Source organism: Chinchilla lanigera, unplaced genomic scaffold (assembly GCF_000276665.1).
Source record: "Chinchilla lanigera isolate Chin_1 unplaced genomic scaffold, ChiLan1.0 scaffold00070, whole genome shotgun sequence".
Taxonomy (NCBI): Eukaryota; Metazoa; Chordata; class Mammalia; order Rodentia; family Chinchillidae; genus Chinchilla; species Chinchilla lanigera.
In genome coordinates, this window is record NW_004955471.1 from 7,342,619 (window position 1) to 7,361,992 (window position 19,374).

Here is a 19,374-nt window from a genome sequence, read left to right on the forward strand (position 1 = left end):
TTTAGGTAGTGTCAGAACTGCTCATATAGTTACAGCGTAGTCATTACAGGTTGAGTAGCCCTCATTTGAAATGTCTGGGATGCAGGAATGTTTTGAATTTCAGATATTCTCAAGTTTTGGAATGTTTTCCTGTACATAGTGAGAGATGTTGGTGATCGGGCCCAAGTCTAAACATGAAATTCATTTATGTTTCATATACATCTCATGCACACAGCCTGAATATAATTTTATGTGATAGTTCAGTATACCTGCATTGGACTGCAACCCACACATGGGGTCAGGTATGGAACTTTCTACTTGTAGCATCATATAAGAGCTTTAAAAGTTTTGGGTCTTGGAGCATTTTGGATTTGGGATTTTCAAATTAGGGATGGTCAGTCTATACCAAGATTGTGAAAATTAGTTATTTTTAAAATTATAAAGTTGCAACTCCCTTTCTAATGCTATTTAATTATTCTTTTTAACTGGTAATGATTTCTATTTATTTAATAGACAAAACATCCTGGGAATTATCTGTAGCATATCAGACAGAACTCACTACGGGCATTGTATGAATGCATACTATGTAAATTAGATAATCCAATCAGGCAGAAAAGCAAGCTGTTGTTCCATTTTTAATCATTAAATTTAAAAAGTATATTCATATTGAGAATTGGTTTATTCTAATTTTCCTTTATTTTTGATTTAGTAACTTTAATGGGATAAAAATATCAATTTAGGGGCTGGGGATTTAGTTCAGCAGCACAGCATCTGCCTGGCAAGCACGAGGTCATGAGTTTGATTCCTAGTACCGGAAAAAAAAACAAAAAACAAACAAACAAACAAAATGTCAATTTAATGTTCTTACTAAATTTGTATCTGATAAACTGGGTGTGGTGGTGCACGCCTGTAATCCTAAAACTGGGGAACACAAGGCAGGAGGATTGCTGTGAGTTCGAGGCCAGCCTGAACTACCTAGCAAGGCTCTGTCTCGAAAAAAAATTGTATCTGATAATGAAGATATTACTACCAAAACTAAACTTGTATAGTAAGTTAAAATAATCAATGCTAATGGAAGAACAAATTAAGTTTTCTGCTTTGGTATAAAAAAAAATTAGTATGTTACAAAGAATGGCTCCTGATATTAAAGTGAAGATTAAATTTTATACTTTTTTTATACTTGGAGTTTTATTTGTTTTTACATTATAATTGCAAAGCTGTGAATCGCTATCTATACCAGCAACTGCTCTGGAATGTGTGTGTATTTTAAAAGGCTTTACGCATCAGCCTTCTCACCAGAGTGGAGAATGGTTTGTGAACATGGGAGTGGTACCGCTTTGTTGTGAAAACTGGAGCTCAGTCCTAGCCAGCAGCGTCTTGCTGTGTTTCCCGGAGGAAGTTTCACTGTGGGCTGGGGACCCTCTTCAACACAGCCCCTGCCGGCAGTTGAGGCTTAGTGGGTTTTAGTTCTTCCTCAGCTGCAGAGGAGCCGACCTGTGTTGACTTTTGTAGGGTTAGCTAAAGGTTTCCTGACGACCTTCCTTTTTTCTGGCTCTCACTGTCTAGGCTGTCGTTACCGCTCTCTGCACCACGTTCCACCCGCTTCTCTAATTCCAAAGCACTGGGAATTAAATTCAGGTCCAAAACGTTTTGTGACCCAAAGAGCCTATTTGTGAAACTGGGCTTTCACAGTGAAAATACAAAAAGCCTCTTATTTGCTGTGTAATTCATGAGGTTACTAGCGTGAAAGTCTTAAAAGAGGAAAAAGCTTGTGTCTTCTAAGTTTTACATAAATGGAATCAAACGGTTCATACTTTTTTTTTCCTCTTTCAGTGAACACAGTGTTTCTGTGGCTCATCCACGCTGCATCCACCACTTAATTCATTTTTCATGGCTGAGTCAGAGCCATTATATGGGAATATCCCTGCTTATTTATCTAATCACCGCTCACTGGCATTTGAGTTGTTTCCAGTTTGAAGCTATTACAAGTGAAACTATGAAGATTCATGTGCAAGTCCTTCTATGGACAGAGACTTTCAGTCCCTCAGGCAAATACCTAGGAGTGGAGTAGCTAGGTTATACAGAGGTATATGTTCAACTTCTTAAGAAACTTGTTGAACTTTTCTACGAATGTTAAACAATTTTATACTCCCACCAGATGCACGTGAGAATTGCAGTTTATGTATCATAAAATCAAATTCTTCAATACATATATTGCAGATGACTTTTCATTTTCATCAGTCTTTTGAAGAGAAAAAATTTTTTTTTCATGAAACCAAAATATTGATGTTTTTCTTTTCTAATTTATGCTTTGTATTTTGTTAGTTTCTTTGTGACTCAGGATTGAACCCAGGGCCTTTGCCCTGAGCTACGTCCCCGCTCATTTTTTATTTGGGGACGGGGTCTTGCCAAGTTTCTAAGTTGGCTAGGCTAGTCTCAAACTTGTGATCCTCCTGCTTCAGCTTCCCAGAGTGCTAGAATTGTAGGTGTGTGTCAGTACCCCTGTGTGTACTATTTGAAACTCTTGCCAAACACAAGTGACTAAGATTTTCTTCTATACTTTCTTCCATAAATTTTATAAATTTAGCCCGGACATTTAGGCCTATGATTCATTTTGGACTGAATTTTGGATGTTTTGAGGTAGAAGGGTCAAGATTCATTTTTCCTCACTTCATCTTTGGATGAATTTTCTGTCTGCCCACACTCCTGACGAGCTTATGTAGTCATGTGGCTTTAAGTGTCATCTGCATGTTGATGTCGGCTCTGGTGTGGGCTGCTGGTAACAGGGGTGTGAGACTGCCCCCACACCTAGCGCTTGGTGCGCACCGGCTCTTCTCTCCGTGCTGCCCTCTCACAGCCTTTCCAGTCGCATGCTGTAGCAGCTCCATTCTTCCGGCTGCTTAGGGCAAAAGCCTTGGCATTGTCTTCGACTGTGCTCTTCCTCTTACCCGACAGGTCACTGTCAGCAAACACTGCCGGTCCACCTGCGCGTCTTTCGCAGAAGCACACCTCCTCACCCTGTACGGCAGGAGTCCCTCGGCTCCCCGGGGCCATTGCGGTAGCATGTTCACGGGCCTCTCTACTTCCACCGTCGCGTAGCTATTAAATAAACTCAGAGGTGGTTATTTTTCTGCTCAGACCTTGCCAGTGGCTTTGGGCGTCCCTCAGAAGTGGAGCCAGTCTCTGTGACGGCTGAGTCGTGCACCGCCTGGCGCGGCTCCTGACGGAGGCTCGCTCGGCTCTGCGCAGTACGCGGACTCGGTGCCGGCTGCCCGCCTAGCACATCTGGTGCACTAGACGTGTGCTTGCCCCTCTCTCGGCCTGGAGGGCTTGTCCTCCCGGCAGCTCCCAGCTCCGTCCCTGCTTCCTGGGGTCCCTGTCAGCTGTCCGCTCAGCCAGGCCTCCGCAGCCTTGCCTTTTAATAGCAGCGTGCTCAGCAGGGTGGCCCCATCGCTGCTTTATTTTCCTCATGACTGTCCAACACACTGTGTACTTTACCTTTTCCTGCCTTTTTGTTTTTTAAATTCAAAAATGTTTAATAAATGTGTGTGACACATCCTAAATGTATTCACCAGGGTGTTCATGCAGGCACATCTCCCATCCTCCCCTCCCTCCCTTCCTCTGCTTCCCTTTCCTCCCTTCGTGGAATACAAACTTCTTCGGAGTGGAGATGATTGTCTTTTCGTTAGTTACTCACATTCCCAACCGCTAGCGCCCTGCCTGACGTGTAACAGACCCTTGGGAAACTATTGGATGAATGCGTGGATGCACGTAACATTTTAGGCATTTGGCTTTTTCCCCTGAATGTAGAGTGGGGGTGTGTATAGTTAGAACATTGTAAACAATGCAGGTCCTCAACAAAGTTACGATATAGACAAACAAATATTTCAGAACTATTCCCTTCTTTTAATGATTAAAAAATGTTAAGTGCCTCTTAAAGGATGCTTAGCATATAGGCAAAATATAACAAAAATAGCCAAAAAACTGCAGCATGTTCCCACCACCCAGGTTAAAAGTACTGAAGACCCCTTTGGGCTTTGCCCTAACGTCTGAATTATTTTTTCCTTTTCTTTCTCTCTTTTTGAGGCAGGGCCCCCCTATGTAGTTCAGGCTGACCTTGAACTCAGAGTGATCCTCTCCTGCCTCAGCCTCCTGAGTGCTGGGATTACAGGCATGTGCCACATGGCCAGATCTTATATCTTTATAGTTTCACCACATATGAATATATCATTCAGTTGTATGTTTTTGAGCTGTCTATAATTGGAATCCTACTCCGAGTATTCTCTGTAACTTACTTTGTTCTACAGCACATCTCCCGTTGTGCCCAGTGTCCCTGGGATACCTGAGATTCATCTGTGTAGATGCACATAGCTGCAGTTCACAGCATCACCACTGTGTCAAACAACCACAGGTCACTCACTCACTTCCCTGTGAGGAAAATTTGTGGTGATTTTCTTGGGTCGGTCTCTCTTCCCTCCTTCCTTCCTTCCTCCCTTCCTGTTGTTATTGAAGCTGAAAGCAGTACTGCTGTAAACATAGTTGTACACATGTCATGGAACATGCAGTCAAAGTTTTCCTCCATGGCAGATGCTCAGGAACTAAATCTCATGCCTGTGTGAATCTTTCATTTGATAGATGATGTCAAATTGTTTTCAAAAGTAGTTGTATGTATTACGGACCGTCAGTGGGAGATGCGTTGGTTATCTTTTTTGGTGATGCTGGCGACTACAAGGGGAGGGTGAGGACAGACACACTGTCCCAGCCCTGCACAGGAGGTTGTCCTGCTTTAAGTCCTCCTACCGTAAAGATGTAAAATGGCATCCCGTGTTAGCTTTAACTCCCGCTCCCTAACGAGGCTAGATGGTTTTTCAGGTGTAATTGGCCACCCTGTTTCCTCCTTCATGGACATGGTATCCATGTTATCTCTTTTAATGGGGCTGGTTGGAGGTTTGCAGGAATCTGTCACGTTTTCTAGATACATATCGTTTGTCAGTAACATATAATGCAGATATACTACCTTGTCCCTAAATTTTGATGTAATTTGCACCCTTGTTTATTAAGCAGTTCTCACCTGTGGAGGTCACCCAGGGGCTTTCCTGCCTCGGTCAGAGCACATTCCTGTGGTGGTGGCCTCCTCGTGACCAGGCCCTGACTGCTTGCTCTCTGGAAGGAGACGGGCTCCGTGGAGAGGAGCTGAGAGCAACATAGTTCAATAGTTCATTTTTGGAAATGGAGAGAAAGAGAATGAATACGTACAAAACGTATATCCTAATTTTTGCTTAGCACTGTAGTTCACATATTTTTATGTATTAAAATTGTTCTAGCTCAATTTGAATGAATATTGCATTGATGGGTAGATCAAAATGTATTTTATACTTTGTCAAGCATTTGCAGTTATGAACAGTCTGAAAACAACTGAAATCATGAATTTGTGGTGTTTTGCTTATTTCTTTATGAAAGATTCATAGAGGTGGTGTTACTAGCTTAAACCAGTAACCATTAGGAGTAATAAGCAGTAGGGCTGGGGGTGTGGCTCAGTGGTAGAGTGCTTGCCTGGCATATACAAGGCCCTAGTTCAGTCCCCAGTACCACACACACACACACACACACACACACACACACAAGTAATAAGCAATTGAGAATAACTGAGAGTCATATGAACTTTATAAATTGCCTTTGTGTGAAACACTTGTTGCCACTGCTTGATTCTTTACAGGGGAATGCGTATTGAAAAGTATCCAGAACACACACTTCTATATAAGCTTAGCTGGAATGATGTCCATACCTGGTGTACAGTATATATTGGGTAGTAATTGTAAGTTTCCCTTTTCAGTATTTTAATGATCTTAATATATTTAGTTTGAGGGGAAATTTAATGATACTTTAAATTCATGCACTCAGCAGTGTTTGACGGTGATTTACCAGGGTTAGGGATTAGCTTAGTAGAGTGCCTGCCTAGTCATATAGAAGGCTGGAGTTCAACTCCCAGCACTGAAAAAAAATTTCTTAACCAAAGCATGCATTTAGCATCTTTAACTGGCCTCTCCCCTTTAAGGTAATTAGAATTCATCACAGGTTCAGTAACCCTGCAAGGCAGGGCATACTTGATGTTTGTGTGACATACTCTAGCTTACTAAAATGGCTTTTCCTGTCATTAAGGGACGTAGAAAATCACCTTCTGTTTCACTGTCATTGTCATCGGTGTTAAACGCTTGGTCTTGTCGCTCTGCCCTGTCCACAGGTTAAAGTGTTGCACAATCAGCTGGTCCTTTTCCACAACGCCATCGCTGCCTACTTTGCTGGGAATCAGAAGCAGCTCGAACAGACCCTTAAACAGTTCCATATCAAATTGAAAACCCCGGGAGTGGATGCCCCATCTTGGCTTGAAGAACAGTAAAATCTCACCTGGAAAGAAAAGAAAGCTATACCGTTATATTTCTAAACAAACCTAACAAGAGTTAAATGGAGAGGGGGAAGCGGTGAGGGGCAACAACCATTGCAGTGAATCTTTCACAAACAGCTTTAATTTTTCCCTTTTTCACACCTTTACAATTGAACTGTTCAATTTGATAGGAAGGTGAGTGGCTTAAATATAAACATTATTTCTATAATTTGAACACAATAATTTTCCTTCTTGAGAAATCCTTTTGTATTGTGAGAGTTGATGGCTATTTCTGTAGTTTGAAAATATCTAATATAGATTTGCACTGACAAGATAAAAATTAAAGGTTTTTGGTCCTAGAAATGAGGGCCAGCTGTAACTTTTCCAAAGGGAGGTTTATGTGATTTGTATGAACATCAGATATTTTATATATGAATATATTAAACATCTTTATGAGAGTCATTTTCATGTATTAAAAAAAAGAAACTATTTTGCAGAGTAAATTATATGGGTCCTGCAGCACCCGCAGAGATGGCAGTGCTAATGAATCATTGGCCCATGGGGTTGTGGCAGATACCTTTTTAAAAATGAATCTGTACCATTGTGATTTTGTGTAGGTTTTTTTAAGACACAGGAATTACGTGGACATTTCTGTGAGGCATTTAAACTTGTGAATTTGTATTACCCAAGTCATTGGACAGTAACATTAGCAATTTTTTTTAGATTTATAATGAAACCTACTTTTTTTGTGTGTGTGTCTTTTTTTTTTGAGACAGGGTCTCGCTATGCAGTTCAGGCTGGCCTTCAGCTCACTTTGTAGCCCAGGCTGGTCTCGAACTCACAACGATCCTCCTGCCTCAGCCTCCTGAGTGCTGGGATTACAGGCGTGTGCCACCACACCCAGCATGAAACCTACTTTAAAAAAAAATTTTTTTTAAACAAGTGGACTTGGGAATTGAAATTCTCAATGGTTTCTAAAGTAGAAATCTGTACCTAGAAAGCTGGGTTTTGGATAAGTTCCATTTTGATAGAAGTGAATTCCTAGTGATCGTTCCTTGACCTCCATATATAATAATACCATTTAAGCCTTAAATCACAGATATGTGCCTTCTCAAGTACAGTAACTCTTATTCAACCAGTGTACATAATCCATGCCGAAACCCCCTTCTGATAATGTTTGACGTTTTGTTCTGTGTTATGGGACACTATGTATAAATGTTGGGTTTCTTTGTTCTCATGAAACCACATTTGAGGTTTATGGTGAAATAACTTTGAGTTTGATGTTTTGTTTCATGATTCCTTTTCAAAAAAGAGAAGACAGGATTTTTTCATCTGAGTAATGGAAAGGTGCGGGGGTAACGCGAAGGGTGATTGGAAGGGCAAGCGCTGCTTTCGCTGTGCAGAACTTGTGCTGTGTTGTGTGGTAGCCTCTCTGCCATGTGGTTCCTCAGTAACAGAATCCTCTGTACATGTAAAGTTCCTTTGATTGTTATCATAGACATAAATTAATATTCTGAGAGAGATCTCTTTTCCTGTTCATTTCTATTGTGTTGCAATGAAGTACTTATAATTACTGTTATACGTGAACTTTGTGGATTGTAAGATTTGTTATATATGTTCAAATGCCTTTTAGCTGGCTTTTTAATTCATTAGATGCCTATTTTGAGTGCTTAATACAATGTAATGTGACTGTAAATCATAAACTTATTTTAAATCATTTCCTCTGTACATTTGTACTCTGAAAGAGCCTTATTTTATTCTTCCAGCGGAATAACTACTTGTGATGGTTCATTTACATTCCCCAAAATGTGCCTCTAGTGTGAATTTTATATTCTTATTAAAAGTGTTTGCTGCAGTACCTTGTTTCTCTGGCCCTCATAGTTTTAAATTAGAAGTAATTATTTGGAAATTCTGAGGACATACGATTTTTTTTCCTGTGAAAAAAATCGGGAAAACAACAAAATAAAAAATGGTGCTTCTGTTACTTACAGTTGTTATGCTCAGTAAGTTATTCTTCTTCCTCCGTCTGAATCTCTTCTGGGAACTGAACAGGTCCAGTCTTAGCACACTCTAATAACAATTACAACAATGGAAGAGCTAGTTTCATGTTTTAATGATAAAAATACCAGTGACTCTGAGTTGTGGGTATGTGTGCAAGAGGAGTAAATAAGTTAACATACTAGATGGTATGGTAAGTTCACTTTGTTAGGAAAAGTACTTCGTAGTCAATGTAGGAAAAAAGGAAAATCTCACAAAATAACAGATAATAACTAGCTTCACAAGTGACCGAGTACCTAATACACTGAAGTTAGATCTTTTCATCGCCTATGTTTTGTATTATAAAGTCAGGTTCAGATATCCTTTAATAGGCATTCATTCGTCTTTGGCCTCCTGATTATTTTCTTAGGGTATATTCCCAGAAGTGAAGATGGGTCCTCAAAGTGTATCTGCACATTTCTAAGACTGTCTTGTTTGCCTTCAAGAAGAGCATTTACACCTCCCAGAGCACTCACAGGGCCAATTCAGCATGTTTTTAAAGCTACTGTGCCAAAAAAAAAAAAAGAGGACTCAGCAGGACATCACTTTATAAATGTTTTAGGTGGAAAGGGAAAAACTGTCAGGAAGATAGATAAAAGTTGAACAATCGGGAGTTTTCAGATGTGGGTGTGACAGGAGGAGATGGGTGGAAACAGTTGATTTTTCTCTCATTAAAATAGAAATTATTTTTAAAAGTGCCCTGAATAACCGGTGTGTGAAGTGGGACTCTCCATCCCAGTGCTTTCAGGTCCCAGGGTCCAAGAAGGACCTGGGCTGCTGAAGCTAAGAAGTGTTCTTTCCCCATCTAGAACACTGATGATGGAGTCCCATAGAGCATGAAACTAGAAGGTCCCTTAGAGACCAGCTAGCACTCTTTTTCACAGATGAAGAACCAAAGCCCCAAAACATGTTAAGCTAACAGCCTACACACCATGTTTGAATGCAATACCAGGTGAATATTTTCAGCTAAATACATGAGTTTCCACCCTTTAAGTCCTCTCATTTCAACTACATAATTTATCCCAGGCTCCTGGTTAAGATCCTTCTAAAGTTAATTATAGTGTATGTATTAAATGTCTTCAGTTGAAAAGAGTAACTCATCTGCTCCCAAATAGATTCATACCACATACAGTGCAACGTACGTAAGATGTTCATCCTTTCTATCCATTGATCTTTGTGGTATTCTGCAAAAGAAATCATCTGAGCCTGAAGTGTTACATGAAGTAAAATGTATATTGAAAAACTTCAAAAAGGTAAATTCCTTTTTATCATGGGACTGTTAATTTAAAGACTATTTTATCCACCTCAGAATGTGCTGTCTCCTTTAATTTTCACTGGAGGAAGAAAGGTGTAGAAAATACAAGCAGATTGCTGGTTCAGTGCCACAATTGTGTGTAATTTTTGCTAATATTTATGAAGTGCTACTTAGGATACCTGCGTTTTGTAATAATCCTAAATATCTTTTGCAGTAGCTCTTTTCCTGCTCTGTTCCGTACCTGGGAGAGTTGAGACCCCCTAGAGCCTTCTTAACTCAATGCTAACCAAATTTATGCATCGAAAACCTTCAATTCCCCTTTAAGAGTACAAATTTTTATGTTGGCTAAGGCTATCCACTTGAGAGTGGCTATTTTCTGATCAAAAGTCATGTTATATTTTGCATTAGTTCAAAGCTTTTCCAAGACTACACGTCCCTTACTCTTTTTGTAATACAGCAAGACCGATTAAAATAGAACAATACAAACAACTTTCCCTTTTTTGAAGACTTTCATTAAATTCCCTTCGAAGCTGCCACTTGAAGGTTTCCTGCTCAACAGGTTTCCTGGCATAAATGGTTCTTTATAATAAACTGCCAAAAGGTCCTCCCAGGGAACAGGAAAGTGAAGTTCAGCTTTATGTGTGTGAAGTAAAGGTTGGCTTCTCGAGTGTGCGTGTATTCAATTAGACTGTTTGTTACTGTGGCATGCACCCCTGTAGGGAAAGGGAGACTGCGCAATGGGAAGGCATGCTCGTCAGTCTGTAAGGCTTCTGTGCTGGTAAGTCATCCCTGTGCGGTCAGAGCTGGGCGCTTCAGCACTTTTATAAATGAGATGTTTCACAAAAACCAAAAGCAGTTTGTTTTGTTTGGGCCTAGACAAGACTCGGCCATGAGTATACTGTATGAGACTGGGAACTTCGCGCAGTGAAGGTTCAGCTATGAACTGTTGCCTCATCCGGAAGATGTCAGAGGCACAAGATAGCATATTGTTGGTCTTAGAAGTATTTAAAAGTGAAGTGGCGTGAAACCTGCAACTTTTTTTTTTTTTGGTACCGGGAATTGAACTGAGGACCTTGCGCTTGCCAAGCAGGAGCTGTGCCACTGAGCTAAATCCCTGGGTCCTGCAACTTATTTTTAAATGGTTTAGCATCAGCGAATACATTCATACATATATTTATGGAGAGGAAAAACTTGGAACTGGGAAAATGTTTTAGATATAGCAGAATATTAGCAGTTGTTAAAACGGGGTAGATACGTGGGGTTTCATGGTGCTAGTCTTTTAACTTTAAAAAGTATTTTATAATAAAAAAATAATTATTTTAGAAGTCTGGTTGGTGCAGAAAAGTAATAGGATTCTGCTAAATCCCATGGACCACAAAGGTGGCAGTTGGGCTTTGTGATGCGGCCGCGCTGGCCCCTCTCCTCCGGCACATACAGAACCCGCTGGAGCCGGCGTGAGAGACAGAAGCTCCGTGAGTGTGAAGCTGGCTAGTTCTCTGTCAGCAAAACACAGAAGAAACATGGCAAACGAAGAAGCAGGAACAGCTTAGGATAGGAGCCTGTAGAGTCGATTCCACGTAGGAAAACGTACGTTCAGTAAACTAGACTTTTTTTCCTCTCACTTTTCTCCTCAGTTAATTTCCAAGTTGATGTTTTCTATGTAGCTACTTGAAAATACAAGAGAAATTAAACTCCAAAATGAAACACTGTTTTAGCTTAAGATCATGTACTCTGCAATTTTTGGCCCTTTCTCCTAAATTGGCCTATACTGCTATTCTGTACTACAACTCTAGATTTCTTAAAATTTAGCAGCTCATTCATAGCATTATTATGATAATTTAAGACTGCTTAAAATACACTGGCACTCAGGTAATTTTTAATAACTTTTAATCTAAAAAGATATTTTATGAGCTGGCCAAATTTTCCCTAATTTGAGACTTTTTTTCAGTACTGGAGGTTGAACCCAAGACCCTCACACCGAGCTAGCTGCATTCCCAGCTCTTTATTTTTTGAGACAGTGTCTTACTAAATTGCCTAGGCTGGGCTTCAGTTTCTGATCGCCTGCGTCGGCCTCACAGGATGCTGGGATTACTGACTTCTTAAACTAGTAAAATAGCTCTTCCAGGTATCCCTCAAATAAATGCTAGATGTTTCCCTTTTTCTCACATTGTCATCCCTGTCCCCCCACATTGATTGCAGATTAAAAACAAGGAACATAACTGTGCATTAAATTTTCCTCATTTATATCCATAATAGAAGCAACAAACGCCCCGGCAGTGTTTTGAGAACTGAGTTTTAACCATGGTGATGGTTACTGTATAATCTCTGGCTCTCAGGACTTTTTTCCCTAAGTGTGTAAGAGTAAACAGTCTGTTTGCTGAATGACTGGTCATCTTCACTTTGTTGACTTTTGTCACCTGATCCCACTAACACCCTGAAGTCCAGATGACTCTTGAATCCAACAGTTCCTTTTTGGATTGGCAAGGACACACCTTTAACTCATCATTTAGATTACTTGCGGTATGAGTCTTTAAAAAGTAAGGGTCCAAGATTGCAGGTGGCACACACCTATAATCCCAGCTACTCAGGAGGCTGAGGCAGGAAGATCACAAAATTCAGGCCACCCTGGGTAATTTAGCAAGACCATGTCTCAAAATTTAAAAAAACAAAAAAATGGATGGACGTGTAACTCAGCACTTATGGGGTTCAATTCTCCAATACAGCAATCATCATCATTATCATCACCTAAGGGGTTGGGGTTGTGGGTAGCTCAGTGACAAGAGCATTTGCCTGGCATCTGCAAAGGCCCTGGGTTCTATCCCCAGCACTGCCAAAAAAAAAAATCTAAATATTTTTGTTCAAATTTTTATCTAAAAAAGATTCATCATTTTCTTCACAGTGCTTAGGATTTTCCTTCAATTGAGCTGCCATAAATTAAGAGAAATTAGTTAGAAATTGCAAATAACCCCTAGCCTGAGGGAAAAAAAAAACCAAAACAATAAAAAAAATTTTTTTGTGCATTGGAGATCTTGCCTAAACTCACAAGGGAGTAAAACAGCAGGCTCTGGTCCCAACTTGCCCTTTTGTCCTCCAAAAAAAAAAAAAAAAAAAGTACAGTGATTAATGAGAGGCTGTTGTGCTGTCTTCGGATTTTCAAGCTTTTGGAGCCACTATTTATGCTCATGGTTGGAGTCCTGAAAATGAGTCTTTTTTTCCCTGCAGCACAAGTAGCTTCAGTCCAGGCCAGTCCACACTTCCTCACCAGTGACCTCAGCCTTGACCTTGATTTATTCAGGGAAGAACTCTGCCTGGCTGATCCTTTCAGCTCATTTTTACGTGAATTCCTTTTCACACAGAGTGAATTGGGATTGCCCGGTTAATTAAGGAAAATGTAATTCATGATTAATTTTTTCATCTGCTGACTCTTCATGGTTATAATATCATTTTTCCCCTGCAGTGGCTTCTTCGGAGTCTTGCATAGTTATAGTTGCCGTATGGAAGCACTTGCACCCCAAGAAGTGGCATACTATTATGAACATACTATTATGACTAGACAGTCATCTTATGAGGCCATGCTTAAGGTCTTCAGTTGGAAGCAAGAATCCACTTCCCATCTCTGTAGTGTAGCCCTAAAAGATCCAAGCTACATGCTTCATTCCCAGTCTTCTTCATCAGCTCCTTTTTACGTTTCAGATGAAAAACTCAATCTCCTCACTTGTGTGCTCCAACCATGCCAGAGCTGGCGCTGTTCTGCAGCCCCGCAGCCCCCTGAACTGGCCTGTGCGGGCGTATGTTCTTCAGTTCCCTGTAAAATGTGATGTGTGGCTGCTGTCCTTGCACACTTACCTGGAAATCCTACTTCAAAGAGCTTTGGTCTGATGATTCTCTTCTGGACCTTAGAAGCCTATCGAGGGCAAGAACTGTCTTGGACATTCTTTGCCTTTCCTGTGCTTGCATGTCTGGCGCTCAGGGTGCTCAGCAGTGATGGTTTGCACGCTGGAGCCTTTGGCCTTGAGTGACTGGAAACCCGTTGGTGCTGTTTGTTCGTGAAGTGGATCACAAGCTTAGATGGCAGGCGCTTTGATGCCCAGATTCCTGGGAGTAGATGCTGGTAAGGTTTGCAGGTGAGTAAGACAGCCCTGCCCTCACGCTTTTGGGCTTAATGGGGAGAGCATCTGCATAAATCAGAGGAATGAGTGGCGTGAAGGAGGAGGACCAGCGTGGAGAACATACTATTAGTGGCTAAGAATGGAAGTAGCTGGTCCTGATTCCAGATGGGAAGTCCTGACTTTTCAGGTCTGCGCGGGCATGTGGGGGGGAGGAAGGGTTCATTTACCATCACACTGTAGCAGCTTGTTGTGTGAAGAAGGTTTCAGCCGTGCTGCCCAACTAAGTCTTATATAAATCAAACTTAAATATAAGATCCTACTTTTCTTTGTAGGCTTTGACTCTAAACACTTTTCCCCTCTACCAGTCAACCCACGTGAATGCTTGCATGCTTGATTCCTTTTTCACCTTTTGGCACTAGAATATTTGGGTCCTTGAAGTGGTAGAATTCATGTGAACTTCCTAGGTCATCAGGAGAGAGCTGTTGGTTAGAAGACCTAGCCATAGGGCTGGGATGGTAGAGTGCAGAAGGTCCTGGATTCAATCCCCAGCTCCACAAAGGGAGCATATATACGTGACCTTAGTGTTGATCTGGAGGTCAGTCCAAGGGCTTCCGCGTTTTAGAAGGAGAAGATGTTGATACCTAGCTACCCAGTTGTTTACCTGTGGACTATAAGTAGAGAGGCTCCCTGGGACTGGGGTATATAAAGCTTCAGGGTCACCCAAGGAATATTTAGAAGCTACAGAAATATCTTTCTGGAACTTGTCAACAATTCTGGTAGGTAAGTTCTTTATCGCAGAACTGATTTTGTGGCCTCATTCAGAAGAAATTGACTTACTGTGACATAGAAGATGCACACTAAAAAACTGTCTTCATTGGATTTCTCAAGAGCTTTGGCTGAAGGTAGAGTAGCGTGTGACTTTTGTTAGAAATCCGGATCCTGTGGTGTGTGGTGACACTCTCAGAGATGGAGGCAGGAGGGCCACAAGTTTCAGCCCACCCTGGACAATTCAGTGACTTAGAGCAGACCCTGTCTGAAAATTTTAAAAGGGCTAGGGATGTTGCTATTTTAATCCTAATAATTGTTTTATTCTAAATTAGTACACACAGTATAAGCAATTCTCAAACTTATTGGAGGAACAGTGTGTGTGTGTGTGTGTGTATGTGTGTGTGTGTGTGTCTTTGTTTCCGGTAGGAGGTCAGCAAGTTAGGAGAGAAGATGAAAGGGGAGGAGTCCCTGGTTTAATCCCAACAGATCCCACTGCCCAGGCCCACAAAAGGGTGTGAACAAGAGCTCATTGCAATGCTGAGGGTTGGATAGGAATTTGCTTTGTATCCACAGCCAGTCAAAACTTGACTAATAGTATTTTCAACAAAAAGCTTACCCTTTGCTTTCTCCAAAAATGGTCCATTTTAGTTGCTTCTATAAATCTTCTGGAGAAATATTAAGATCCCAACTACCACCTAGCATCTGGGCCCTGGGCTCAATTCCTAGCATTCTGATTACTACAGATTGGCCTCATCATGTGCTATCATACCAAAGTATTTACCTGAAAAATTGAAACTTAGGGCAAAGAAATCGTCCACAGCTCTTTCACCAAACTAAGTGCACACCCAATTTCGAAGGGCACAAAAAGGTATTGTCAAGTTCCTAGTTCACCAACAAGGCCTTTCACCCACCTTGGTACGCCCTATGAAGTCTCATACAACTTGTGCACATAGTATCCCATTAGACACACACACACACACACACACACACACACACACACACACACATTGTTGATCCACTAGGTTTGTTTGGGAACTGCTTATACTGTGTGTGTTGTGGTTTCAAATTACTGTTTGCTCTTTTAACTTCTTAGAAGGATAAACAGTGTGGAAACAAAACCAGTAGCAAAAGAAACTGACATCTGACCTACTCCTTATAATTCCTCTTATTCAGAGCCACACATTTAGTTTTTATGATGGGCAAAGGAAAAAAACTGATATACTGTCATGTTATATTTTAAAGCTATTTTTTCTGCTCACAGTTTGAATGCTGTAATAGCCAGGCCTCCATTTATAACTAACACCAGCGGGGTCTCTAAGCACCAAATGGATGGGGAACTAAAAAGATCCCACTGAAGGTTTTCTGGGTGGGAACTCAGTGTTGTACATAGTATTTCCCCTATTCACAGCTTCAAACACACACATACACACACACACAAGCAACACACACAACACACATGCACCCTCAAAAGCAGAAAATGGACAATTCGCTCTAAATAAATACAAACAGGTACAGACAAAGGTTGTCAGGTATCCTATTGCTTCATTCCTCTGTGTTGGGTAAGAGTTGTTTTTAATCTCTCTGACCCTCAGGTAGATGGGGGACTGTGGCTGACAACTACCTGCACATACTCCAAGCAAGGGAGATGTGTGGATGCTGCCATGGATACTAAGGTCACACACAAAAACACTTCCTATTTAAAACTTTCAGAAATAACTACTTAGAACCCAGGGGAAAAAACTGCCCTTGTAACCGGCAAAGCCTAATCACTGTTTACTGTATTTAAGGGCAACTCACTACCTATTTAAATTTCTCAACCTGTGAAAATAAAATATATTGTCAGTTCTAAAGTTGTTTGAAAAATTACAGGAATGTGATATTTGCATTTTGCTAACAAGGTATTGGATGCAAAGTTGGATTCATAGTGACAGTAATAATTCTGATTTTATTTATTCTTTCCACTCTCGGACTAAACCATGGCCTACCAGTTTCTCTCAGCTCTGAGAGTGGATTGGGGTGAACTGGCTGGCTGTTTCTTTCTGCAGTTTCCAAAATTAAGAGACAAAGAGACAACCTATACACACTGAACAACTGAGCTCATTAGATAGGTTTTAAGAAGGATAAAAATGAACAATTTTAAGTACATCTCAGTCTACATCATAAAAAAGAAAAGCAGAAGGAAGGGAAGAAGGGAAATCTCAGAGATTTAAGGTCAGTCACCTCAGCCCTATGCCTAGGGGCCTGGTTTCCCTGTGTGAGGCCAGCTCATAGATGAAATTTACCTTAAATCAGCAAATACGTGAGTTTCAGACTGTAAAGTATTCCTTAGAGTGGATCCTGACATTTGATGCAGTTTGGTTGGAAGGCTTTGTTTAGTGGTTCCCAAGGACAGATTCGAGTACAGAATACTCGGAGTGGAAGACATGGAGGACTTCGGAGGTGGAGGGAAGCAGACAGACCAGGAACTGGAGAAGGAAATGGAGATGTGCACACAGACAGCCCCAGGACAGCAGAGAGCAGGCTGTGAGGAGGAGGGGAAACAGCGGCACAGCGCCTGCCTGAGTTCGATTCCTGGTACCAGAAGAAAAACAAACAAACCAAAAAAAGGACATGAGGCCAGGGCTTGCCTAGCACTGCCTGGGCCGCACCTGGAACACCCTCCTCCAGAGGCTTGGCTTGCTCAGGAAGCAAGGGCTGGAGTCGAGGGGCTCCGCCTTCTGCAGCAGCAGCAGTCCCCGCTCCCCAGCCATGAACTCGATGCCGAGCTGATTTCAGGTCCACCCCACTGCAGTCTTCCTCAAAGGCTGACAGGCACATTTTGGGGATCTAGATGCGCGGGAGCTCTTTGCTGGCAAGCACAAGCTCAGGTGAGATGAGGATAAAGAGCCACATATTAGTACTGCAGGGGAGGAATGAATTGTTTTGTACATTGGCAGCCTTTGATCCCACCCATTAGGTTATGAACTCTGCCTATTAGTTTAGTGATCTTTTGACTGCTTAAATAGGTACAATTCAAAAAACAAGTCCAAAAAAGCACGGCCCATTTGGGGGCCATGAGTGATGGGGGGCGGCAGGCAGATTGGGGGGTGCAGTCAGCGGATCAGGCTAAGTCACCATGTAGCCCATAGAAGGTGGGTAAGGTGATGAGATCAGACTTCTAAAGGCAGAGAGCTAACAGCACCTTCAGGATGGACTTATGGAAGAGGCAGAGAAAGTACCCTGAGGTAGAGGACACAGGCGTCCCAATCAGCCTCTCCAAGCTGGAAGGTACAAAATGGAGGGTTTCTGGGGTTATCCTAAGACTCAAGACGCCCAATACACGACCAACAGCAAACACACATGAATCCGTCTGCCTTCCTCCAGTGAGGGCTGGTGTGGCAGTGGCTATCAACTACATGCAAGCGACCCTGGAAAATGACAAGAAATGTGGCTAATAGTGGACACAAGGAATTTACGGGGGAAACAGCCTAAGGAAAAGCTGGAATTTCAACTTTAGAAACTAATCTTACATAAAAGGACAGAACTGACACACTGTATTTTGCTACAAGAACTATACGGATTAAAGAGTCCCTGACAGGTGGAACCATGAATGGAGCTGCTCAGGGTTCCACTTCTTTCATTTTTCCTGACCCTTCCAAGGAGAGATACCTAACATCCTATGAGTGTTGATAGATTTTTGTTTAAAAACAAGTTACAGCTTCAGGGCCCACCAAACCAGGATGAAGTCAGAAGGCAATTCCTGCGGGTTAATAGTGGACAATGAAGAGCAAGAGCTGGAAGAGCTCTGTGGCTGTCTTCAAAGAAAAAGTCAGCAGGGAGGCAGAGAGCAGGCCCTTGGGCCAGGACGCTGCCGGGAGATCAGGGACCAGGGGTGGGGGATGGGCCGCCCAACTTGACCCCTTAAAAATGGCTTTTTTGCGATAAGATCTCACTATATTATCTTCACTGGCTCCACCTCCAGGGTTCACACGATCCTCCTGTCTCAGCCTCCCTAGTGGACAGGACTACAGGCATTGCGCCATGCACTGGTCTAGAAAATGGCCCTTTCCGGACGGCACATGCTCAATACACGTCAGGAAAGCAGGAGTTCAGAGCAGGCTGTAGTGAGGACGGGCCATCGGACGACGCTCTGGTAAAAGAAACCGAGGGATGCCATTCCCTGCCTCCCTTTGGACCCGCCCTAGCTTTGGCCTGTGGAGTCCGTCGATTAGGGACTGATACTGCTGTGGCTTGGCTGGGTCGTTTCTTTCCGTGGAGGGCGGAACCTGGTCAGTGGCTGGGAACTGGCCGGTGGCGGCGCCGCTCTGAGCTATGGGCTTCCTCGCTTGGCCGGCTGGTGACAGTGACAGGGCTCGCGCGCGGGCTTCGGGGCTGCGATGGGGAGCAGAGGGACGGGGCCGGGTGGAGCAGGCGGAAGTCCTCGGGCCCGGGGGCGGGAAAGCCCTGCCTGGCGTGTGGGACTGAGGCAGAGGTGGCGATGACTCCATCCGCAGAGGCCTCCCCGCCCGGGCGGCTGCTTTTCGCGCGGCCGGTTTCCCCGGGTCACTTGGACCATTCCCTTCTCCCTGCTGGCGTCACAGGTCCCTCTGACAAGCATAAAAAATAAAAAGATGCGAGTAGACTGATTTGTTCCCTTCGATGAGAAGTGGGGGGAGCCCTTCCCAGCCGGCGTCCGTCCTTCAAGCAAGAAAGGGATCGTGTTTTTTCCCTCCCTAAAAGCGAAAGGCTCCCGTCACTGCCATCGAAGTTGAAAACAATAGCAAAAATGCACAGGCTGGGGGCCCCGGGAGGAGCTGGGCTGTGCGCGGCGGGCGCGCGGGGATCGGGCTCCGGGGGTCGGCGTG

At 42.7% G+C, this 19,374-nt stretch overlaps 1 protein-coding gene across 4 annotated transcripts in view; it reads left to right on the forward strand.

The window, feature by feature from the left end:
* Positions 1-7,149, forward strand: part of Arfip1 (ADP-ribosylation factor interacting protein 1) — a 111,312-nt gene extending 104,163 nt beyond the window's left edge. For all 4 annotated transcript variants that reach the window (XM_005400906.2, XM_005400902.2, XM_005400903.2 and 1 more), the window contains one exon: positions 6,221-7,149. In XM_005400906.2, coding sequence (XP_005400963.1) covers positions 6,221-6,376 — 156 coding nt within the window. In that variant the 3' untranslated portion in view covers positions 6,377-7,149. The remainder of the gene's footprint in view (positions 1-6,220) is intronic.
* Positions 7,150-19,374: the final 12,225 nt, after the last annotated feature.